General features: G+C 46.0%; 2 protein-coding genes across 9 annotated transcripts in view; both read right to left on the bottom strand.

Moving 5' to 3' along the window:
• The window catches only part of LOC137381500 (T-cell surface glycoprotein CD3 delta chain-like), a 145,119-nt gene that overhangs the window by 125,656 nt on the left and 386 nt on the right, over positions 1-19,077 (bottom strand). For 3 of the 8 annotated variants that reach the window (XM_068054186.1, XM_068054184.1, XM_068054192.1), the window contains 3 exons: positions 13,515-13,535; positions 12,275-12,466; positions 8,359-8,490 (listed from right to left, as the gene is read on the bottom strand). The exons of 4 other annotated variants lie outside the window; for them this stretch is intronic. In XM_068054186.1, coding sequence (XP_067910287.1) covers positions 8,359-8,490; positions 12,275-12,466; positions 13,515-13,535 — 345 coding nt within the window. Of the gene's footprint in view, positions 1-8,358; positions 8,491-12,274; positions 12,467-13,514; positions 13,536-13,723; positions 13,844-19,077 lie in introns of those variants that run through there. One more of the 8 variants, XM_068054191.1, reaches the window with a different exon arrangement.
• LOC137381499 (piggyBac transposable element-derived protein 4-like) lies at positions 13,984-17,087 on the bottom strand. The gene has a single exon (XM_068054183.1). The coding sequence runs from the start codon at positions 17,024-17,026 to the stop codon at positions 15,437-15,439; it is 1,590 nt and encodes a 529-aa protein (XP_067910284.1). The 5' UTR covers positions 17,027-17,087; the 3' UTR covers positions 13,984-15,436.

Genomic DNA, 19,077 nt, shown 5'->3' with positions numbered 1-19,077 from the left:
TACCTCAATCAGGTCCCCCCTCAGCCTTCTCTGCTCTAAGGAAAACAACCCTAGCCTTTTCAGTCTCTCTTCATAGCTGAAATGCTCCAGCCCAGGCAACATCCTGGTGAATCTCCTCTGCACCCTCTCCAGTGCAATCACATCCTTCCTATAGTGTGGTGACCAGAACTATACACAGTACTCCAGCTGTGGCCTAACTAGTGTTTTATACAGCTCCATCATAACCTCCCTGCTCTTATATTCTATGCCTCGGCAAATAAAGGCAAGTATCCCATATGCCTTCCTAACCACCTTATCTACCTGTGCTGCTGCCTTCAGTACTTCTGACCCTCTGAACTTCCTAGGGTCCTACCATGCACTGTATATTCCCTTACCTTGTTAGTCCTCCCAAAATGCATCACCTCACACTTCTCAGGATTAAATTCCATTTGCCACTGCTCCGCCCATTTTACCAGCCCATCTATATCGTCCTGTAATCTAAGGCTTTCCTCCTCACTATTTACAACACCACCAATTTTTGTGTCTTCTGCGAACTTACTGATCAAACCACCTATATAGTTCCAAGTCAGGTTGGTGTGTGACTTGGAGGGGAACTTGCAGGTGGTGGTGTTCCCACGCATTTGCTGTCCTTGACCTTCTAGTCTCCCACATCTAAATCATAATGTACACTACAAACAGCAAGGGTCCCAGCACCAATCCTTGTGGTCCACCACTGGTCACAGGCTTCCACTCGCAAAAACAACCCTCGACCATTACCCTCTTCCTCCTGCCACGAAACTAATTTTGGATCCAATTTGCCAAATTGCCCTAGATCCCATGGACTCTCCCATGTGGGACCTTATAAAAAGCTTTACTGAAGTCCATGTAGTTTTTGAAAAATTCATTCATGGGATGTGGGCATTGCTGGCCAGGCCAACATTTATTGCCCATCCCTAATTGCCCTTGAGAGAGTGGTGGTGAGCTGCCTTCTTGAACCGCTGCAGTCCATGTGGGGTAGGTACACCCACATTGCTGTTAGGAAGGGAGTTCCAGTATTTTGACCCAGCGACAGTGAAGGAACGGCGATATAGTTCCAAGTCAGGATGGTGTGTAACTTGGAGGGGAACTTGCAGGTGGTGGTGTTCCCATGCATTTGCTGTCCTTGTCCTTCTAGTTGGTAGAGGTCGCGGGTTTGGAAGGTGCTGTCTAAGGAGCCTTGGTGTGTTACTGTAGTGCATCTTGTAGATGGTACACACTGCTGTCACTGTGCGTTGGTGGTGGAGGGAGTGAATGTTTGTGGATGGGGTGCCAATCAAGCGGGCTGCTTTGTCCTGGATGGTGTTGAGCTTCTTGAGTGTTGTTGGAGCTGCACACATCCAGGCAAGTGGAGAGTATTCCATCACACTCCTGACTTGTGCCTTGTAGATGGTAGATAGGCTTTGGGAAGGCAGGAGGTGAGTTACTTGTATCAGGATTCCTAGCCTCTGACCTGCTCTTGTAGCCACGGTATTTATATGGCTACTCCAGTTCAGTTCCTGGTCAATGGTAGCCCCTAGGATGTTGCTAGTGGGGGAATCAGCGATGGTAATGCCATTGAATGTCAAGGGGAGATGGTTAGGTTCTCTCTTGTTGGAGATGGTCATTGCCCGGCACTTGTGAGGTGGAAATGTCACTTGCCACTTTTCAGCCCAAGCCTGGATATTGTCCAAGTCTTGCTGCATTTCTACAAGGACTGCTTCAGTATCTGAGGAGTCACGAATGGTGCTGAACATTGTGCAGTCATCAGTGCACATCCCCACTTCTAACCTTATGATTGAAGGAAGGTTATTGATGAAGTAGCTGAAGATGGTTGGGCCTAGGACACTACCCTGAGGAACTCCTGCAGTGATGTCCTGGAGCTCAGATGATTGACCTCCAACAACCACAACCATTTTCCTTTGGTGCTAGGTATGACTCCAGCCAGCGGAGGGTTTCCCCCTGATTCCCATTGACCTCAGTTTTGCTCGGGCTCCTTGATGCCATACTCGGTCAAAGACTGCCTTGATGTCAAGGGCAGTCGCTCTTATCTCTTGAGTTCAGCTCTTTTGTCCATGTTTGAACCAAAGCTGTAATGAGGTCAGGAGCTGAGTGGCCCTGGCGGAACCCAAACTGAGCGTCACTGAGCAGGTTATTGCTAAGCAAATGCTGCTTGATGGCACTGTTGATGACACCTTCCATCACTTTACTGATGATTGAGAGTAGACTGATGGGGCGGTAATTGGCCGGGTTGGACTTGTCCTGTTTTCTGTGTACAGGACATACCTGGGCAACTTTCCACATTGTTGGGTAGATGCCAGTGTTGTAGCTGTACTGGAACAGCGAGGCCAGGGGTGCAGCAAGTTCTGGAGCACAGATCCTCAGTACTATTGCCGGAATATTGTCAGGGCCCATAGCCTTTGCAGTATCCAGTGCCTTCAGTCGTTTCTTGATATCACACGGAGTGAATCAAATTGACTGAAGTCTGGCATCTGTAATGCTGGGGACTTCAGGAGGAGGCCGAGATGGATCATCAACTCGGCACTTCTGGCTGAAGATTGTTGCAAATGCTTCAGCCTTATCTTTTGCACTGAGGATGGGGATATTTGTGGAGCCACCTCCTCCAGTTAGTTGTTTAATTGTCCACCACCATTCACGGCTGGATGTGGCAGGACTGCAGAGCTTAGATCTGATCCGTTGGTTATGGGATCGCTTAGCTCTGTCTATTGCATGCTGCTAATGCAGTTTAGCACGCAGATAGTCCTGGATTGTAGCTTCATCAGGTTGACACCACATTTTGAGGTATGCCTGGTGTTACTCCTAGCATGCCCTCCTGCACTCTTCATTGAACCAGGGTTGGTCTCCTGGCTTGATGGTAATGGTAGAGTGGGGGATATGCCAGGCCATGGGGTTACAGATTGTGGTTGAGTACAATTCTGCTGCTGCTGATGGCCCACAGCACCTCATGGATGCCCGGTTTTGCATTGCTAGATATGTTCGAAATCTATCCCATTTAGTGGTAGTGCCACACAACATCATGGACAGTATCCTCAATGGAAGGCGGGACTTCGTCTCCACAAGGACTGTGCGGTGGTTGCTCCTACCAATACTGTCATGGACAGATGCATCTGCGGCAGGCAGATTGGTGAGGACGAGGTCAAGTATGTTTTCCTCTCTTATTGGTTCCCTCACCACCTGCTGCAGACCCAGTCTAGTAGCTATGTCCTTTAGGACTCGGCCAGCTCGGTCAGTAGTGGTGCTACCGAGCCACTCTTGGTGATGGACATTGAAGTCCCCCACCCAAAGTACATTTTATGCCTTTGCCACCCTCAGTGCTTCCTTCAAGTGCTGTTCAACATGGAGGAGTACTGACTCATCAGCTGAGGGAGGGTGGTAGGTGGTAATCAGCAGGAGGTTTCCTTGCCCATGTTTGACCTGATGCCATGAGACTTCATGGGGTCCGGAGTCGATATTGAGGACTCCCAGGGCAACTCCCTCCCTACTGTATATCACTATGCTGCCACCTCTGCTGGGTCTGTCCTGCCAGTGGGACAGGACATACCCAGGGATAGTGATGGTGGTGTCTGGGACATTGTCTGTAAGGTATGATTCCGTGGGTACATAGAACATAGAACATAGAACATACAGCACAGAACAGGCCCTTCGGCCCACAATGTTGTGCCGATCCTTTGTCCTCTGTCAAGGACAATTTAATCTATACCCCATCATTCTCCTTTATCCATATACCTATCCAAAAGCCTTTTGAAAGTCCCTAAAGTTTCTGACTCAACAACTTCCCCGGGCAAGGCATTCCATGCCTCGACCACTCTCTGGGTAAAGAACCTTCCCCTGACATCCCCCTTATATCTCCCACCCTTCACCTTAAATTTATGACCCCTTGTAACGCTTTGCTCCACCCGGGGAAAAAGTTTCTGACTGTCTACCCTATCTATTCCCCTGATCATCTTATAAACCTCTATCATGTCACCCCTCATCCTTCTCCTTTCTAATGAGAAGAGGCCTAGAATGTTCAGCCTTTCCTCGTAAGACTTATTCTCCATTCCAGGCAACATCCTGGTAAATCTCCTCTGCACCCTCTCCAAGGCTTCCACATCCTTCCTAAAATGAGGCGACCAGAACTGCACACAGTACTCCAAATGAGGCCTTACCAAGGTCCTGTACAGCTGCATCATCACCTCACGGCTCTTAAATTCAATCCCTCTGCTAATGAACGCTAACACCCCATATGCCTTCTTCACAGCCCTATCCACTTGACTTGCAACTTTCAATGATCTATGCACATAGACCCCAAGGTCTCTCTGCTCCTCCACATGCCCAAGAACCCTACCGTTAACCCAGTATTTTGCATTCATGTTTGTCCTTCCAAAATGGACGACCTCACACTTTTCAGGGTTAAACTCCATCTGCCACTTTTCAGCCCAGCACTGCAACCTATCCAAGTCCCTTTGCAGACGACAATAGCCCTCCTCGGTATCCACAACTCCACCAACCTTTGTATCATCTGCAAATTTACTGACCCACCCTTCGACTTCCTCATCCAAGTCGTTAATAAAAATCACAAACAGGAGAGGACCCAGAACTGATCCCTGCGGCACGCCACTGGTAACTGGGCTCCAGGCTGAGTATTTACCATCTAAGACCACTCTCTGCCTTCTATCAGTTAGCCAATTCTTAATCCAACTGGCCACATTCCCCACTATCCCATGCCTCCTGACTTTCTCCATAAGTCTACCATGGGGGACCTTATCAAATGCCTTACTAAAATCCATGTACACCACATCCACTGGTTTACCCTCATCCACTTGCTTGGTCACCTGCTCAAAGAATTCAATCAGGCTTGTGAGGCAAGACCTACCCCTCACAAAAACGTGCTGACTGTCCCGAATCAAGCAGTGTCTTTCCAGATGCTCAGAAATCCTATCCCTCAGCACCTTTTCCATCAACTTGCCTACCACCGAAGTAAGACTAACTGGCCTGTAATTCCCAGGGTTGTTCCTATTCCCTTTCTTGAACAGGGGCACAACATTCGCCACCCTCCAATCACCTGGTACCACCCCCGTCAGCAGAGAAGATGAAAAGATCATTGCCAGCGGCTCTGCAATTTCATCCCTTGCTTCCCATAACATCCTTGGATATACCCCGTCAGGCCCGGGAGACTTGTCTATCTTCAAGTTATTCAAAAACCCCAACACATCTTCCCTCCTAACGAGCACTTCCTCGAGCTTACCAGTCTGCTTCCCACCGTCCTCTTCAGTAATACACCCCTTCTCATTTGTAAATACCGAAGAGAAGTACTCATTCAAAACCTCACTTATCTCTTCCGGCTCAACACACAGTCTCCCGCTATTGTCCTTGACCGGACCTACGGTCCCCCTAGTCATCCTCATATTTCTGACATACGCGTAAAAGGCCTTGGGGTTTTCTTTTATCCTACCCGCCAAGCATTTTTCATGCCCTCTCTTAGCTCTCCTAATCCCTTTCTTCAGATCCTTCCTGGCCATCTTGTATCCCTCCAGAGCTATGCCTGTGCCCTTTTTCCTCAACTTTATATACGCATCCTTCTTCTTCCTAACAAGACTCTCAACCTCTCTTGTCAACCACGGTTCCCTCACATGACCATCCCTTCCCTGTCTGACAGGGACATGCTTATCAATGGCCCCTACTATCTGCTCCTTGAAAAAGTTCCACATTTCGACCGTGCCCTTCCCTGCCAGCATATGCTCCCAACTTATGCTCCTCAGTTCCTGCCTGACAGCATCATATCTACCCTTCCCCCAATTGTAAACCTTGCCCTGTTGCACATACCTATCCCTCTCCATTACCACAGTGAATGCTACAGAATTGTGATCACTATCTCCAAAGTTCTCGCCCACCAACAGCTCTATCACTTGCCCTGGTTCATTACCTAGTACCAAATCCAATATTGCCTCCCCTCTGGTCGGGCAGTCTACATACTGAGTCAGAAAAGCTTCCTGGACATACTGCACAAACACTACCCCATCCAAACTATTCGATCTAAAGAGTTGCCAATCAATATTTGGGAAGTTGAAATCCCCCATAATTACTACCCTGTGACTTCTGCTCCTTTCCAAAATCTGTTTCCCAATCTGCTCTTCCACCTCCCTGCTGCTATTGGGGGGCCTATAGAAAACTCCCATCAAGGTGACTGCTCCTTTCCTGTTCCTGACCTCAACCCACAGTGCCTCAGTCGGCAGATCCTCCTCGAAAATTCTTTCAGCAGTTGTTACACTATTTCTAACTAACAATGCCACCCCCCCACCTCTTTTACCACCATTCCTAATCTTATGAAAACATCTATAACCAGGTACCTCCAAAAACCATTCCTCCCCCTCACCTATCCACGTTTCAGTGATGGCCACAACATCGTAGTCCCAAGTGCCCATCCACGCCTTCAATTCACTCACCTTATTCCTGATGCTTCTTGCGTTGAAGTATACGCACTTTAACCCTTCTCCGTGCCCATCTGTCCTCTGCGACAGTGCTACCTTCCCCAATACCTCACTACACTCTTTGTCTTTCTGAGTGGACCCACTGGTCCCTGGATTACAAGTCCGGTTCCCATCCCCCTCCCAAACTAGTTTAAACCCTCCCGAACAGTACTAGCAAACCTCCCTCCCAGGATATTGGTGCCCCTCTGGTTCAGATGCAGCCCGTCCTGTTTGAACAGGTCCCATCTTCCCCAGAATGCAGTCCAATTATCCAAGAACTGGAAGCCCTCCCTCCTACACCATTCCTGCAGCCACGTGTTCAGCTGTGCTCTCTCCCTATTCCTAGCCTCACTATCACGTGGCGCCGGCAACAAACCAGAGATAACAACTCTGTCCGTCCGAGCTTTCAGCTTCCAGCCTAACTCCCTAAACTCACTTCTAACATCTGTGCCACCCTTCCTTCCTACGTCGTTGGTGCCAATGTGCACCACGACCTCTGGCTGCTCCCCCTCCCCTTTAAGGATCCTGAAGACGCGATCACAAACATCACGGACCCTGGCACCAGGGAGGCAACAAACCATCCGTGCGTCTCGCCTGCGCCCACAGAACCGCCTGTCCGTACTCCTCACCATCGAGTCCCCGATGACTAGTGCTCTCCCATTCTCCCTCCTTCCCTTCTGAGCCACAGTGCAGGACCCCGTGCCAGAGGCCCGGTCACTGCAGCCTGCCCCCGATAGGCCGTCCCCCCCAACAGTATCTAAAACTGTATACTTGTTGTTGAGGGGAACGACCACAGGAGATCCCTGCACTGACCTCTTCCCACCTCTAACTGTTACCCAGCTGCCTTTGATTTGTGGAGTAACGACCTCCGTGTAGCTTCTATCTATCAACCCCTCAGCTTCCCGAATGATCCTCAGTTCATCCAGCTCCAGCTCCAATTCCCTAACACGGTCTGATAGGAGCTGGAGACGGATGCACTTCCAGCAGGTGAAGTCGGCAGGGCCACCGGAGGTTTCCCTCACCTCGAACATTCTGCAGGAGGAGCAATACACTACACTGGCTGCCATTTCTTTTATTCAATTACCCCTTAGTTAAGTACAACTATAGATATTAACAAAAACAGTAAATAGCTTACCTGCTCAGTCCTTTTTGGTTAGAGGAGGAGGGTAAAAAGGGTCTTATTATTAGGTTAGAGGAGGAGGATGGGAGGACGGGTATGATTATGTCAGGCTGTTGCTCGACTTATCTGTGGGACAGCTCTCCCAACTTTGGCACAAGCCCCCAGATGTTAGTAAGGAGGACTTTGCAGGGTCGACAGGGCTGGGTTTGCCGTTGTCATTTCCGGTGCCTCGGTCGATGCCGGCTCGTCTGTCTGATTTCATTAATTTTTATTGACTTCTTAGCTGTTAGATATAACTGAGTGGCTTGCTGGACCATTTCAGAGGGCATGTAAGAGTCAACCACATTGCTGTGGGTCTGGAATCACATGTAGGCCAGTCCAGGTAAGGACAGCAGATTTCCTTCCCTAAAGGACATTAGTGAACCAGATGGGTTTTTACAACAATCAACAATGGTTTCATGGCCATCATTAGACTAGCTTTTAATTCCAGATTTATTAATTAAATTCAAACACCACCTCCCCTATTACATCAACTGCTTCACCCTCATCTACACGTCTTGTCACCTCCTCGAAAAATTCAATCAAGTTTGTTAGACCGCAGCCAGGTTTCCTGTTCCTGATCATTATTGTGTTGACCCTTGCTGGAATAGAAATTGGATCGGACTCTCTTGTAATTGAAGATAAAGGTTTTCATGTCCGTGGATGCCATGAGTCAGCATTGTCAGTGGAGGATGAGACATCATTAGAAAAAATAAAGTCAAAGCAATGTCCTACCTTGGGAACCTCTGCCCTTGTTTGAAGAAGTCACACAGTAAATGGCCACAGCGATAAAGATGGTGGCAATGATATCTCCAACCACAATCCCAGAGATGGTGCTTGGATCCAGCTGCACACAGTTGCTACAAACTGAAATCAGGGATAGGGTAAAACAGCCAGTACTGACCATATTTACTTTCTTTTAACTTTATGAATGATTTATTTTTTTTAATTTGTTCTTGTTACACGACAGACATCATTAGGGAGGCCGGTGACCTTATTCCAAGCTTCAACCAGTGATGATTTGGGGGAGTGTACACACAGAATTCAGATAATCTCCACCATGCTCACTATCTGCTTAACTCCTAAATCAACAAGACAATCGTCACAATCAGAAATTCAGTAACTGGCAATCCAACAGTACCAACATGACACACTGACTAACAACACCTATCACATCTCTTCTGCCCTCCATAACCGTGTGGTCAACCTAGGCACAGGAAACATCAAGGGCAAACCCTATTGACCCTGCAAAGTCCTCCATACTGGGGGCTTGTGCCAAAGTTGGGAGAGCTGTCCCACAGACTGATCAAGCAACAGCCTGACATAGTCATACTCACGGAATCATACCTTACAGACAATGTCCCAGACACAGCCATCACCATCCCCGAGTATGTCCTGTCCAACCAGCAGGACAGACCCAGCAGAGGTGGCGGCATAGTGGTATACAGTTGAGGCGGGGTTTGCCCTATGAGTCCTCAACATCGACTCTGGACCCCATGAAGTCTCATGGCATCAAGTCAAACATGGGCAAGGTAACCTCCTACTGATTACCACCTACCGCCCTCCCTCAGCTGAACAATCCGTGCTTCTCCATTTTGAACAGCAATTGGAAGAAGCACTGAGGGTGGCGAGGGCACAGAATATACTCTGGGTGGGAGACTTCAATGTCCATCACCTAGAGTGGCTCGGTAGCACCACTACTGACCGAGCTGGATGAGTTCTGAAGGACATAGCTGCTAAACTGGGTCTGCGATAAGTGGTGAGGGAACCAATGAGAGAAAACATACGAAACCTTGTCCTCACCAATCTGCCTGCCGCAGATGCATCTCCATGTCCATGACAGTATTGGTAGGAGTGACCACCGTACAGTCCTTGTGGAGATGAAGTCCGGCCTTCACATTGAGGATACCGTCCATCGTGTTGTGTGGCACGACCACCGTGCTAAATGGGATAGATTTCGAACAGATCTAGAAATGCAAAACTGGGCATCCATGAGGCGATGTGGGCCATCAGCAGCAGCAGAATTGTACTCAACCACAATCTGTAACCTCATGGCCCGGCATATCCCCCACTCTACCATTACCATCAAGCCAGGGGACCAACCCTGGTTCAATGAAGAGTGCAGGAGGGCATGCCAGGAGCAGCACCAGGCATACCTCAGAATGAGGTGTCAACCTGGTGAAGCTACAACACAGGACTATCTGAGTGCCAAACTGCGTAAACAGTATGTGATAGACAGAGCTAAGCGATCCCATAACCAATAGATCAGATCTAAGCTCTGCAGTCCTGCCACATCCAGTCATGAATGGTGGTGGACAATTAAATAACTGTCAGGAGGAGGAGACTCCACAAATATTCCCATCCTCAATGATGGGGGAGCCCAGCACATCAGTGCGAAAGATAAGGCTGAAGCATTTGCATCCCTCTTCAGCCAGAAGTGCCGAGTGGATGATCCATCTCAGCTTCATCCTGAGGTCCTCAGCATCACAGATACCAGTCTTCAACCAATCTGATTCACTCCATATGATATTAAGAAACGACTGAAGGCACTGGATACTGCAAAGGCGATGGGCCCTGACAATATTCCGGCAATAGCACTGAAGACCTGTGCTCCAGAACTAGCTGCGCCCCTGGCCAAGCTGTTCCAGTACAGCTACAGCACTGGCATCTACCCAACAATGTGGAAAATTGCCCAGGTATGTCCTGTCTACAAAATACAGGACAAATACAAGCAAACCAATTAGCGCCCCATCAGTCTACTTTCGATCATCAGCAAAGTGACAGAAGGGGTCGTAGACAGTGCTATCAAACAGCACTTGCTCCGCAATAACTTACTCAGTGACACTCAGTTTGGGTTCTGCCAGGGCCACTCAGCTCCTGACCTCATTACAGCCTTGGTCCAAACATGGACAAGAAAGCTGAATTCCATAGGTGTGAGTCGCTGCCCTTGACATCAAGGCAGCATTTGACCAAGTATGGCATCAAGGAGCCCTAGCAAAATTGATGACATTGGGAATCGGGGTAAACCTCTCTGCTGGTTGGAGTCATACCTAGTGCAAAGGAAGATGGTTGTGGTTGTTGGAGGCCAATCATCTGAGCTCCAGGACATCACTGCAGGAGTTCCTCAGGGCAGTGTCCTAGGCCCAACCATCTTCAGCTGCTTCATCAATGACCTTCCTTCAATCATAAGTCAGATGTGGGGATGTTTGCTGATGATAGAGTCATAGAGGTATACAGCACAGAAACAGGCTCTTCAGCCCATCGTGTCTGTGCCGGCCATCAAGCACCTAACTATTCTAATCTCATTTTCCAGCACTTGGCCCGTAGCCTTGTATGCTATGGCATTTCAAGTGCTCATCTAAATACTTCTTAAATGTTGTGAGGGTTCCTGCCTCCACCACCTCTTCAGGCAGTGCGTTCCAGATTCCAACCACCCTCTGGGTGAAAAGATTTTTCCTCAAATCCCCTCTAAACCTCCTGCCCCTTACCTTAAATCTATGCCCCCTGGTTATTGACCCCTCCGCTAAGGGGAAACGTTTCTTCCTATCTAACCTATCAATGCCCCTCATAATTTTGTATACCTCAATCAGGTCCCCCCTCAGCCTTCTCCGCTTTAAGGAAAACAACCCTAGCATTTCCAGTCTCTCTTCATAGCTGAAATGCTCCAGCCCAGGAAACATCCTGGTGAATCTCCTCTGCACCCTCTCCAGTGCAATCACATCCTTCCTATAGTGTGGAATGATTGCACAATGTTCAGCACCATTCGCGACTCCTCAGATACTGAAGCAGTCCGTGTAGATATGCAGCAAGACCTTTATAACATTTAGGCTTGAGCTGATAAGTGGCAAGTAACTTTTGCACCACACAAGTGCCAGGCAATGACCATCTCCAACAAGAGACAATCTAACCATCTCCCCTTGACATTCAACGGCATTACCCGGAATCCCCGACTATCAACATCCTAGGGGTTATCATTGACCAGAAACTGAACTGGAGTAGCCATATAAATACTGTGGCTACAAGAGCAGGTCAGAGGCTAGGAATCCTGAGGCAAGTAACTCACCTCCTGCCTTCCCAAAGCCTATCCAACATCTACAAGACACGAGTCAGGAGTGTGATGGAATACTCTCCACTTGCCTGGATGGGTGCAGCTCCAACAACACTCAAGAAGCTTGACACCATCCAAGCCAAAGCAGCCTGCTTGATTGGCACCCCATCTACAAACATTCACTCCCTCCACCACCGACGCACAGTGGCAGCAGTGTGTACCATCTACAAGATGCACTGCAGCAAAGCACCAAGGCTCCTGAGACAGCACCTTCCAAACCCACGACCTCTACCAACTAGAAGGACAAGGGCAACAGATGCATGGGAACACCACCACCTGCAAGTTCCCCTCCAAGCCACACACCATCCTGATCTGGAACTATATCACCGTTCCTTCACTGTCACTGGGTCAAAATCCTAGAACTCCCTTCCTAACAGCACTGTGGGTATACCTACCCCACATGGACTGCAGCAGTTCAAGAAGGCAGCTCACCACCACTTCTCAAACGCATTTAGGGATGGGCAATAAAAGCTGGGCTAGCCAGTGACACCAACATCCCATGAACGAGTTAAAAAAGTGCACAGAAAAAAACTTGCAACTTACGTTTGACAAAGACATGAGCAGAGGATCTCTTCTGACCATCAGTGCAAGTATATTGTCCGGTGTCACTGTCTGAGAGCTTTGCTAGTTTCACATTCCCATTGTCCATCAACCTCTCATAGCTCACTCCATCTTTTTCCCATTCTTTAACATGTGGACACTCCAAAATAATTCCATCTGCCTCTTCCTTGATCACTGGGGAAGAGAACACAGACTGAGCAGCAGCCTGACACTGACACTGACACTCTGCTGCAAGCTCACAAACTGATTCCTAACTGCCAATGCTGCTGCTGGGATTCCTAACTCTCTGGCCAAGGCTTGTGTAGAAGGTTGAGGGGGAAAAGAGGTTAAGAATGGAAAGAAAGAGAAACAAGCTTTCCTGTATTGCTGATGTATGGCAGTGGCTACAGAAACTGATGAGCACTCCAGAGGCTGTGAGTTCAAATCCAGCCAAGGCAGGGTGGGAATTGAAGTCATGAAATGTGGTGATTTGCAGCTGACACCAGATGGAATAACTATGGAAGCTACTGCATTATCATAAAATCCCAACTGCTTCCCTGATGGAAATGGGACATGCCATCCTTACCCAGTCTTTTACTGAGATCTGCTTTTTATTTGCAGAATTTTTAAAACTGAATTCAAACAGCCTTGGCAGGATTTGAACTCAGTCTTCTGCAGTTCTTGTTTGTAATATTTCATTTATTTATTTCACCAACTGGTGTGAATGTGCACAGGGAGTCAGGAATATAACAGATATGGAACCATCAGGATCTCCTAGCTTGTCACAGGGAAAAATGGGTCACTTCCTCTGCAACTTTATTTATTTTTCCTTCTTTTCCAACACGCTAAGTGGAATTTTGGTGGATTAAGGTGAGATTGTGAAACAAATATTAAACACTTGAAAGCAGCTTCACATCCACACTCCTGTCCAGCGAGCTCCCAGAGCAAATTCAGAGAGAAAAAACAAGCAGAGATCGAGGGAGTATGGGGAGGTGGGGGGAGTGGGGGTTGTAAATCTCCCCCACCTCCCCCAGGCCCATCTCAGCCTCTAGTACCTGGACAGTGGCAAAGCAACAGGAAAAGAGGGAGCTTCCTGCTCTCATTCCGAAGATGCAGCAACAAAACCAAAGAGAAAGTAAAGGGTGGGAATTCTGATATAAATCCACATCTTCACTTTTTGAGTTTTAACACCTCTTCAAGTTAGTTCTGACCTGGATAATAAAAATATAGAAAAACTGCTTACCAACCAGCGCTTGAGAATTCCCTGGATTAAAAAAAAACAAGACATCAGTCACTAGAGAAGTAAAGATTTCAGTTGAAGCTTAAATTTTTAAATACCTAAAGTAAAACTGACAGCACAGGTGAATGCGTGGATTTATATTCACACAGGTGAAAATATAACATCACGAGTGATAATGTTTATTATTAAATCCCAGTAAAAAAATTCCTCACCTCTAAAGATCATGACCATGAACTCTTGCTTCTTCTGTCCAGTATCCCACTTCAATATCCTGCCTCAACCTCTCCCTGATTCTATTTCATGAAACAGTTTCTATAAACCATGTATTCCACAATACAACTGAGCCTCACAACTGGAGTTAGGATGTGGCTTTGATTCTCCTTTTCTTCACTTCTGGGAGTGATCTGGGAATCTGAGTCCCTTTCTTAGCCAGGTACTGGTAACCAGTTCAGGAACAAATAAAACAAATGATAAAAATGATAGAGGCTCATTAACGGTCCCAATATCCAAGGAGCGATACTGCTGACAACATGTTCATACGTGTGGTTAATGTTCTCACAACAAATGCAAGCCTGTTGGTTTCTCTGTCTTTTTACTTCATATGATTCAAGAATATAGACTTTGAGCTAATCTTAGCATCAACTTTAACAAAGATGATGAAATGTCTTTACAAACTCTACCATTTTGTGGTAAATTTCCATTGAGTTGAGCTGAAGGTTTGCAAAGAAGCCAACAACCCTTCAACTAAAGAGCTGGATTATCATCTCGTGAGCTAAACTGACATATTGTGGTTAAAAAAGGCATAAAAATGGTCACAAAATATTTTTATGAAGAACTTGTATTTATTTAAAGATTATACTTTAGATTTGGTTTGAGTTCATTAGACACAGCTGAAAGCTCAGAGAGGTGACAGAATTTCCTACATGACCCAGGCTTTCATTACAAATGTTATCATCTTTGTGTATAGTTTGATCCAGAATAATTGTTGAGTCTTGCAACAGACCAACAAAAGATTTATTTACAAACAGATGTAAAAATTTCCTTCTGGAAAATTGTCACAAATAATTCCATCATGGAACATTCAGAAACCAATCATTATTTCTTTAAAGTCCTCTCACATTTGGCAGTTATTGAGCAAGTTACACAGTGGTCTGAGACAGAAACCTCTTCAAACCACTCGACTTCAGTCACTGGAGATCATTTCTATTCTAGTTTAATTAAAAATACACCAGCAAACACAATATCAACCCTTCCTCACACAGCAAACAGATTAAAAATGCAGGTGTAAATTTTGCCTATATCTCATTTAAAAAAACGGCATCTAGCACACTCCAACACATTTCAGTGTCAAAAGATAACCTGAACTCTCTCAAATACAGCAGCCAGGGACCGACCAGCATCCACCAATCTGTAGACATGTCCCACTATCAATTACCCTCTAATTGACCTTTTTGAGCCCCACTTTCACACAGTGGGTATCTGAGCAGTGGCATTAAAGGGACAGGCCAGCTAAAAAAAAACAGCAACTAAACACCACAACTGTGATCCAAATCACGGACTAGGCATCAGGAACAGCACAGGATATCTCCTAGAAAATAGAGTACTTTCACAAGAAATGAACACTAAATACCGTTTGGAGTGAGGGGGAAATGAGAGGAGGCGTGCAGCAGTTACCAACTCTGGTTAGATGTATTCCTGGAGGTTTCCTACAACTGCACTGCCCAATCAAACAGCATTTTCCCCATTGTAACTCATTGCTGAAAGTCGTCAGAGAAAATGAAAAATACACATTTTTAAATCCCCCAAGATCTTCCTCCAGTTGCTCATGGCAACATCCAGGAGATTCATGTTAATATTCTGCAGACTCCAGGACAATCCTGGAGGAGGGTTGGCAACCACCCACCCCCCACAGCCTACACAGTTTGTTAAGCTAGAGATTGATGGTAATCTTTGAAGCAGTTGGTTCTGCACAAAGGAACTTCACAGAATTCACATTGAAACGATGTTTGCACCGATCTGCCGGACACAGTCTTGCGTTTTTGTTTTGAACATTCACGGCAAACTTTCTTCCGCCCGTCTATTTTCACAATATTATGTGCACTGGGGTTATGGAAGGTCGCTTGGTATCTGTTTTCTGATGAAGTGGACAACCTGCCTTTCCTACAAACTCCGGCTGAATAATCTCCACGCAGCATCTTTGCTAAAGTTGTTCTGAAGTTGAGGTGATCATAGCGACTTGGGAGCGGAGGCTCATGAGAAGAGTATTTGAAAAGGAGCCAAGCATTAACAATGCTGATGTTCAGTAAATACCACAACACACATCGCCACCACTTTTTGGACGGACGACCCACAGGATAATAACTTCTCATTTGATCAGAGAGATCAACACCACCCATGTATTTATTGTAACCAATCACTGCCTGAGGTTTCAATGTCCCAGAACATGCAATCATTTTCCCATTTTGATTTGTGGAGAGTGTCGCTACCTGTCTTTTATCTTTCCAAATGGTTAATAATAAAGATCCTTTCTGAAAGAACTGAACATCGCCTCGTTTCTTTAACTTTATTTTCCTGGCCTGATTGGGCAGTCCTCTGCGGTTCAGGTGAGTTGTTGCACAAGCTCTGCTTCCATTGAGCTCCAGATGCTGCATCAAGACCGAACTGCTGAAAAAGCGATCAAAGTAAATGTGGTGATTGCGATGAAAATAAGGGCGGCATAAATCCATCACCACATCATAGCCAACACTGAACTGTGAGGCAGTCTTTCTCCCAGTGTAGATGCTAAAGTTCAGGCAGTAACCACTTTCTGCTTCACACAACATCCAGACTTTCAAGCCCCACTTTGTGGGTTTAGCAGGTGAATACTGTTTGAAATAAAGCCGACCTTTGTAAGCAACCATCCCTTCATCAACACTCAGTTCACAACTGGGACCATAAAATTGACCAAAACGGCTGCGGATTACCTCTATCAGGGATCGAACTTTATACATTGGATCGTGATTGGGGTCTGATTTATCTAGGGCAGAGCTGTTGTCTTGCAAATGGAGATACTGGTTTATTTTCCAAAACCTATCCCGAGAAATGGCCGAAGAAATCCAGGGACAGCGCAGGGCTGAATCCTGGCTCCAATACAGAGAGATGCGAGGCAGCTGTTTGATGCCCATCATTATGTTGATAGCCAGGAAAGCTTTGATTTCATGAGAATCAGTGGGAATCCAAAAAGAGTCCCTTTTGCCAGCTTTCTCCTGGCACTGAGCAGCGTAACGGTTAGTCTCCTCTGTAATGGTATCAAACACACTATCTGGCCATAGTAAATGGAAATAATCGAGGGGAGAGGCAGTCGTGGGGAGTTGGTGCTGAGGACCAGTTGCTTCTGTGAAGGGTGGGACATGAATATCTTTAACAGTGGTGCTCCAATCTCCATCCTGCTGTCCCTCAGCCTCATTAGCACTGGGAGGTGTCAGCCCATATGGAGGAAGGTCCTCAGAAACATTCTCATCGCTCTCACACTTCATGCCACTGTGAGAGGTAGATGACCAACTGGAATTCTCTTTCCCAAACCCCAAAACGTTTCCTTCACTGACAGATGACATAATATTTTCAACAATATTGTGCTGTAGAAAACAACAATTTAAAATGGAATGTTAGTTGCATCTTTTCAATGTTCCACAAGTTAAAACCAGATTACATTTTTTGAGTGAATGATTTGCTGTTCATTCAGAAATCCATGTCACTTTGCAGCAACATCTAATCCCAGGTTCCACACAGGATTATATCCAGGGATCAAAAAGCTTTGCAGACTCCACTCCTTCTCCCACACATTGCCCAGTTCCTTCTGTTGAAACCACAGCTGAATTGTGTGGCAGCAGCAGAGGTACAGGGTGAGTGCATCATCCAAAACAGACTCTTGTCCTAAAGACTGTCCTTCATATCTTGTGCCTCTTCCCAGCCTGGAAACCTCTGACTTTTCAATGTTGATGTTTTATTTTGATGTTTCCTCCCTCGACTTGTCCAGTTTCTAAGTTGTTACAGAGCACAGTTACAACTCGTTTTCTGTGGGAGCTTTTACTGATTCAGGTACATGACCCTAACTCCCTTTACTCCTCAGTGCCTCTAGTCCCTCACCATTGGGAAAATGTTCAGTACACCACAGGGCTCTATTAAAACTAAATCAAAGTCAACATTCAGGTGGGAATTAGGGAAACATTTAACAAGTAAACAAACCATCAGGAGTTACTGGGTAAGTGAGAAATGGGGTTAAAATCGATTGCTCCAACATGAAGCTCAGTCTCCATCCCGCTAGCTGAGAATCCTAACGTTGGGATCTGTCTGGGATTGTGCTGCATTTTCCTGTATAAATATCAACCTAACATTCACAATAACTGCTGGGTTACTGTGAGGGAAATGAGTAGATTTGCAGCTGCCTGGAAATTTAGCCCAAGGACAGAAAATGTTTCTCTTATTCAGATGCATCTTTAAGATCATTTTGCATCTGTAATTACCAAACTTGAATCTGGATTGAAGCAGATTTTTGAAATATTTAATGGCAATTGCAGATGATTTTAATGTAGAATTGGTTGTGCGCAGGCGCGCCGGGCGCCGCCCTCAGGAGTGCTCCGGGTGTCGGGCACGCGGGCGGAGCCGGAGCGCGCGCGGCGGGGCGGCGCGGGGCGCGTGCGCGGGGAAAGGGTTAAAATTAGAGAGGGAAAGAAATGTGAAGTTGCAGAAAGTTGGTGCGATTTCAAATCCAAAGCACAAACACAGGTGTTCAACTTGTTAACCTACTTTTCAAAAACTTTTCCACTCAGTAACATTAAATTCACAGCTGATATTTTAAAAAGTGGCAGAAAGAATGAAAACTATAATTTATTCAATATTTTATCATGGTGACCAGCATTCTTAATTCTGTTGGAAAGTATTTTTTCTCAATGTAGAGCCTGTGTCGAATTATTTAATCTATAAAGAAATTGATTAACAGTTTATTATCAACTTTAATCAATTTCAGGATTTAAAAAGTGATGAATTTCTAATCTTCAAGAATTTACACAGAGTTCAATCGACTGGTTTCTTTTACAATTTCCCAACAAATGATTATTATTTTTCTGCACAAATCTCACTCCTCTTTCGGCAAAAGTCTTGCGCCGATTATATTAGTTTGTGCGGTTTTGGAGCAAAATATATTACAAAGTGAAATACGAACATTCAAAATTCAAGCACTTTTGCCAAAAAGGTTTCTTCCCTTCCACAAAAAAAGTAAATTGCGTTGAACATAAATGTGGGATTTTATAGGAACTGAATTGTCTGCAGTTAGTGTTCAGGGTTCGGTTTAAGACAAGCGGCACTAACTGTAAATGTACTTTCAATCTTATTTCTATTTCTTTATTGTAACAAAGACATTTCACAATCACTCCCCGCCGCTCACCCCCGGCTGCAATTTTTAATTTTAAAATTTCAGGACAGAAATTAATAAAAATAACTTTTGTACATCTACGGGACAGTGTCAAAACTATGAAAGGCAGAAATGGTGAACGGAAGAAGTTTAACTTACTGGAAAATTAAGAAGTAA

Source organism: Heterodontus francisci, chromosome 22 (assembly GCF_036365525.1).
Source record: "Heterodontus francisci isolate sHetFra1 chromosome 22, sHetFra1.hap1, whole genome shotgun sequence".
In the NCBI taxonomy this organism is placed as follows: domain Eukaryota; kingdom Metazoa; phylum Chordata; class Chondrichthyes; order Heterodontiformes; family Heterodontidae; genus Heterodontus; species Heterodontus francisci.
This window is presented reverse-complemented; position numbering and strand designations above follow the sequence as displayed.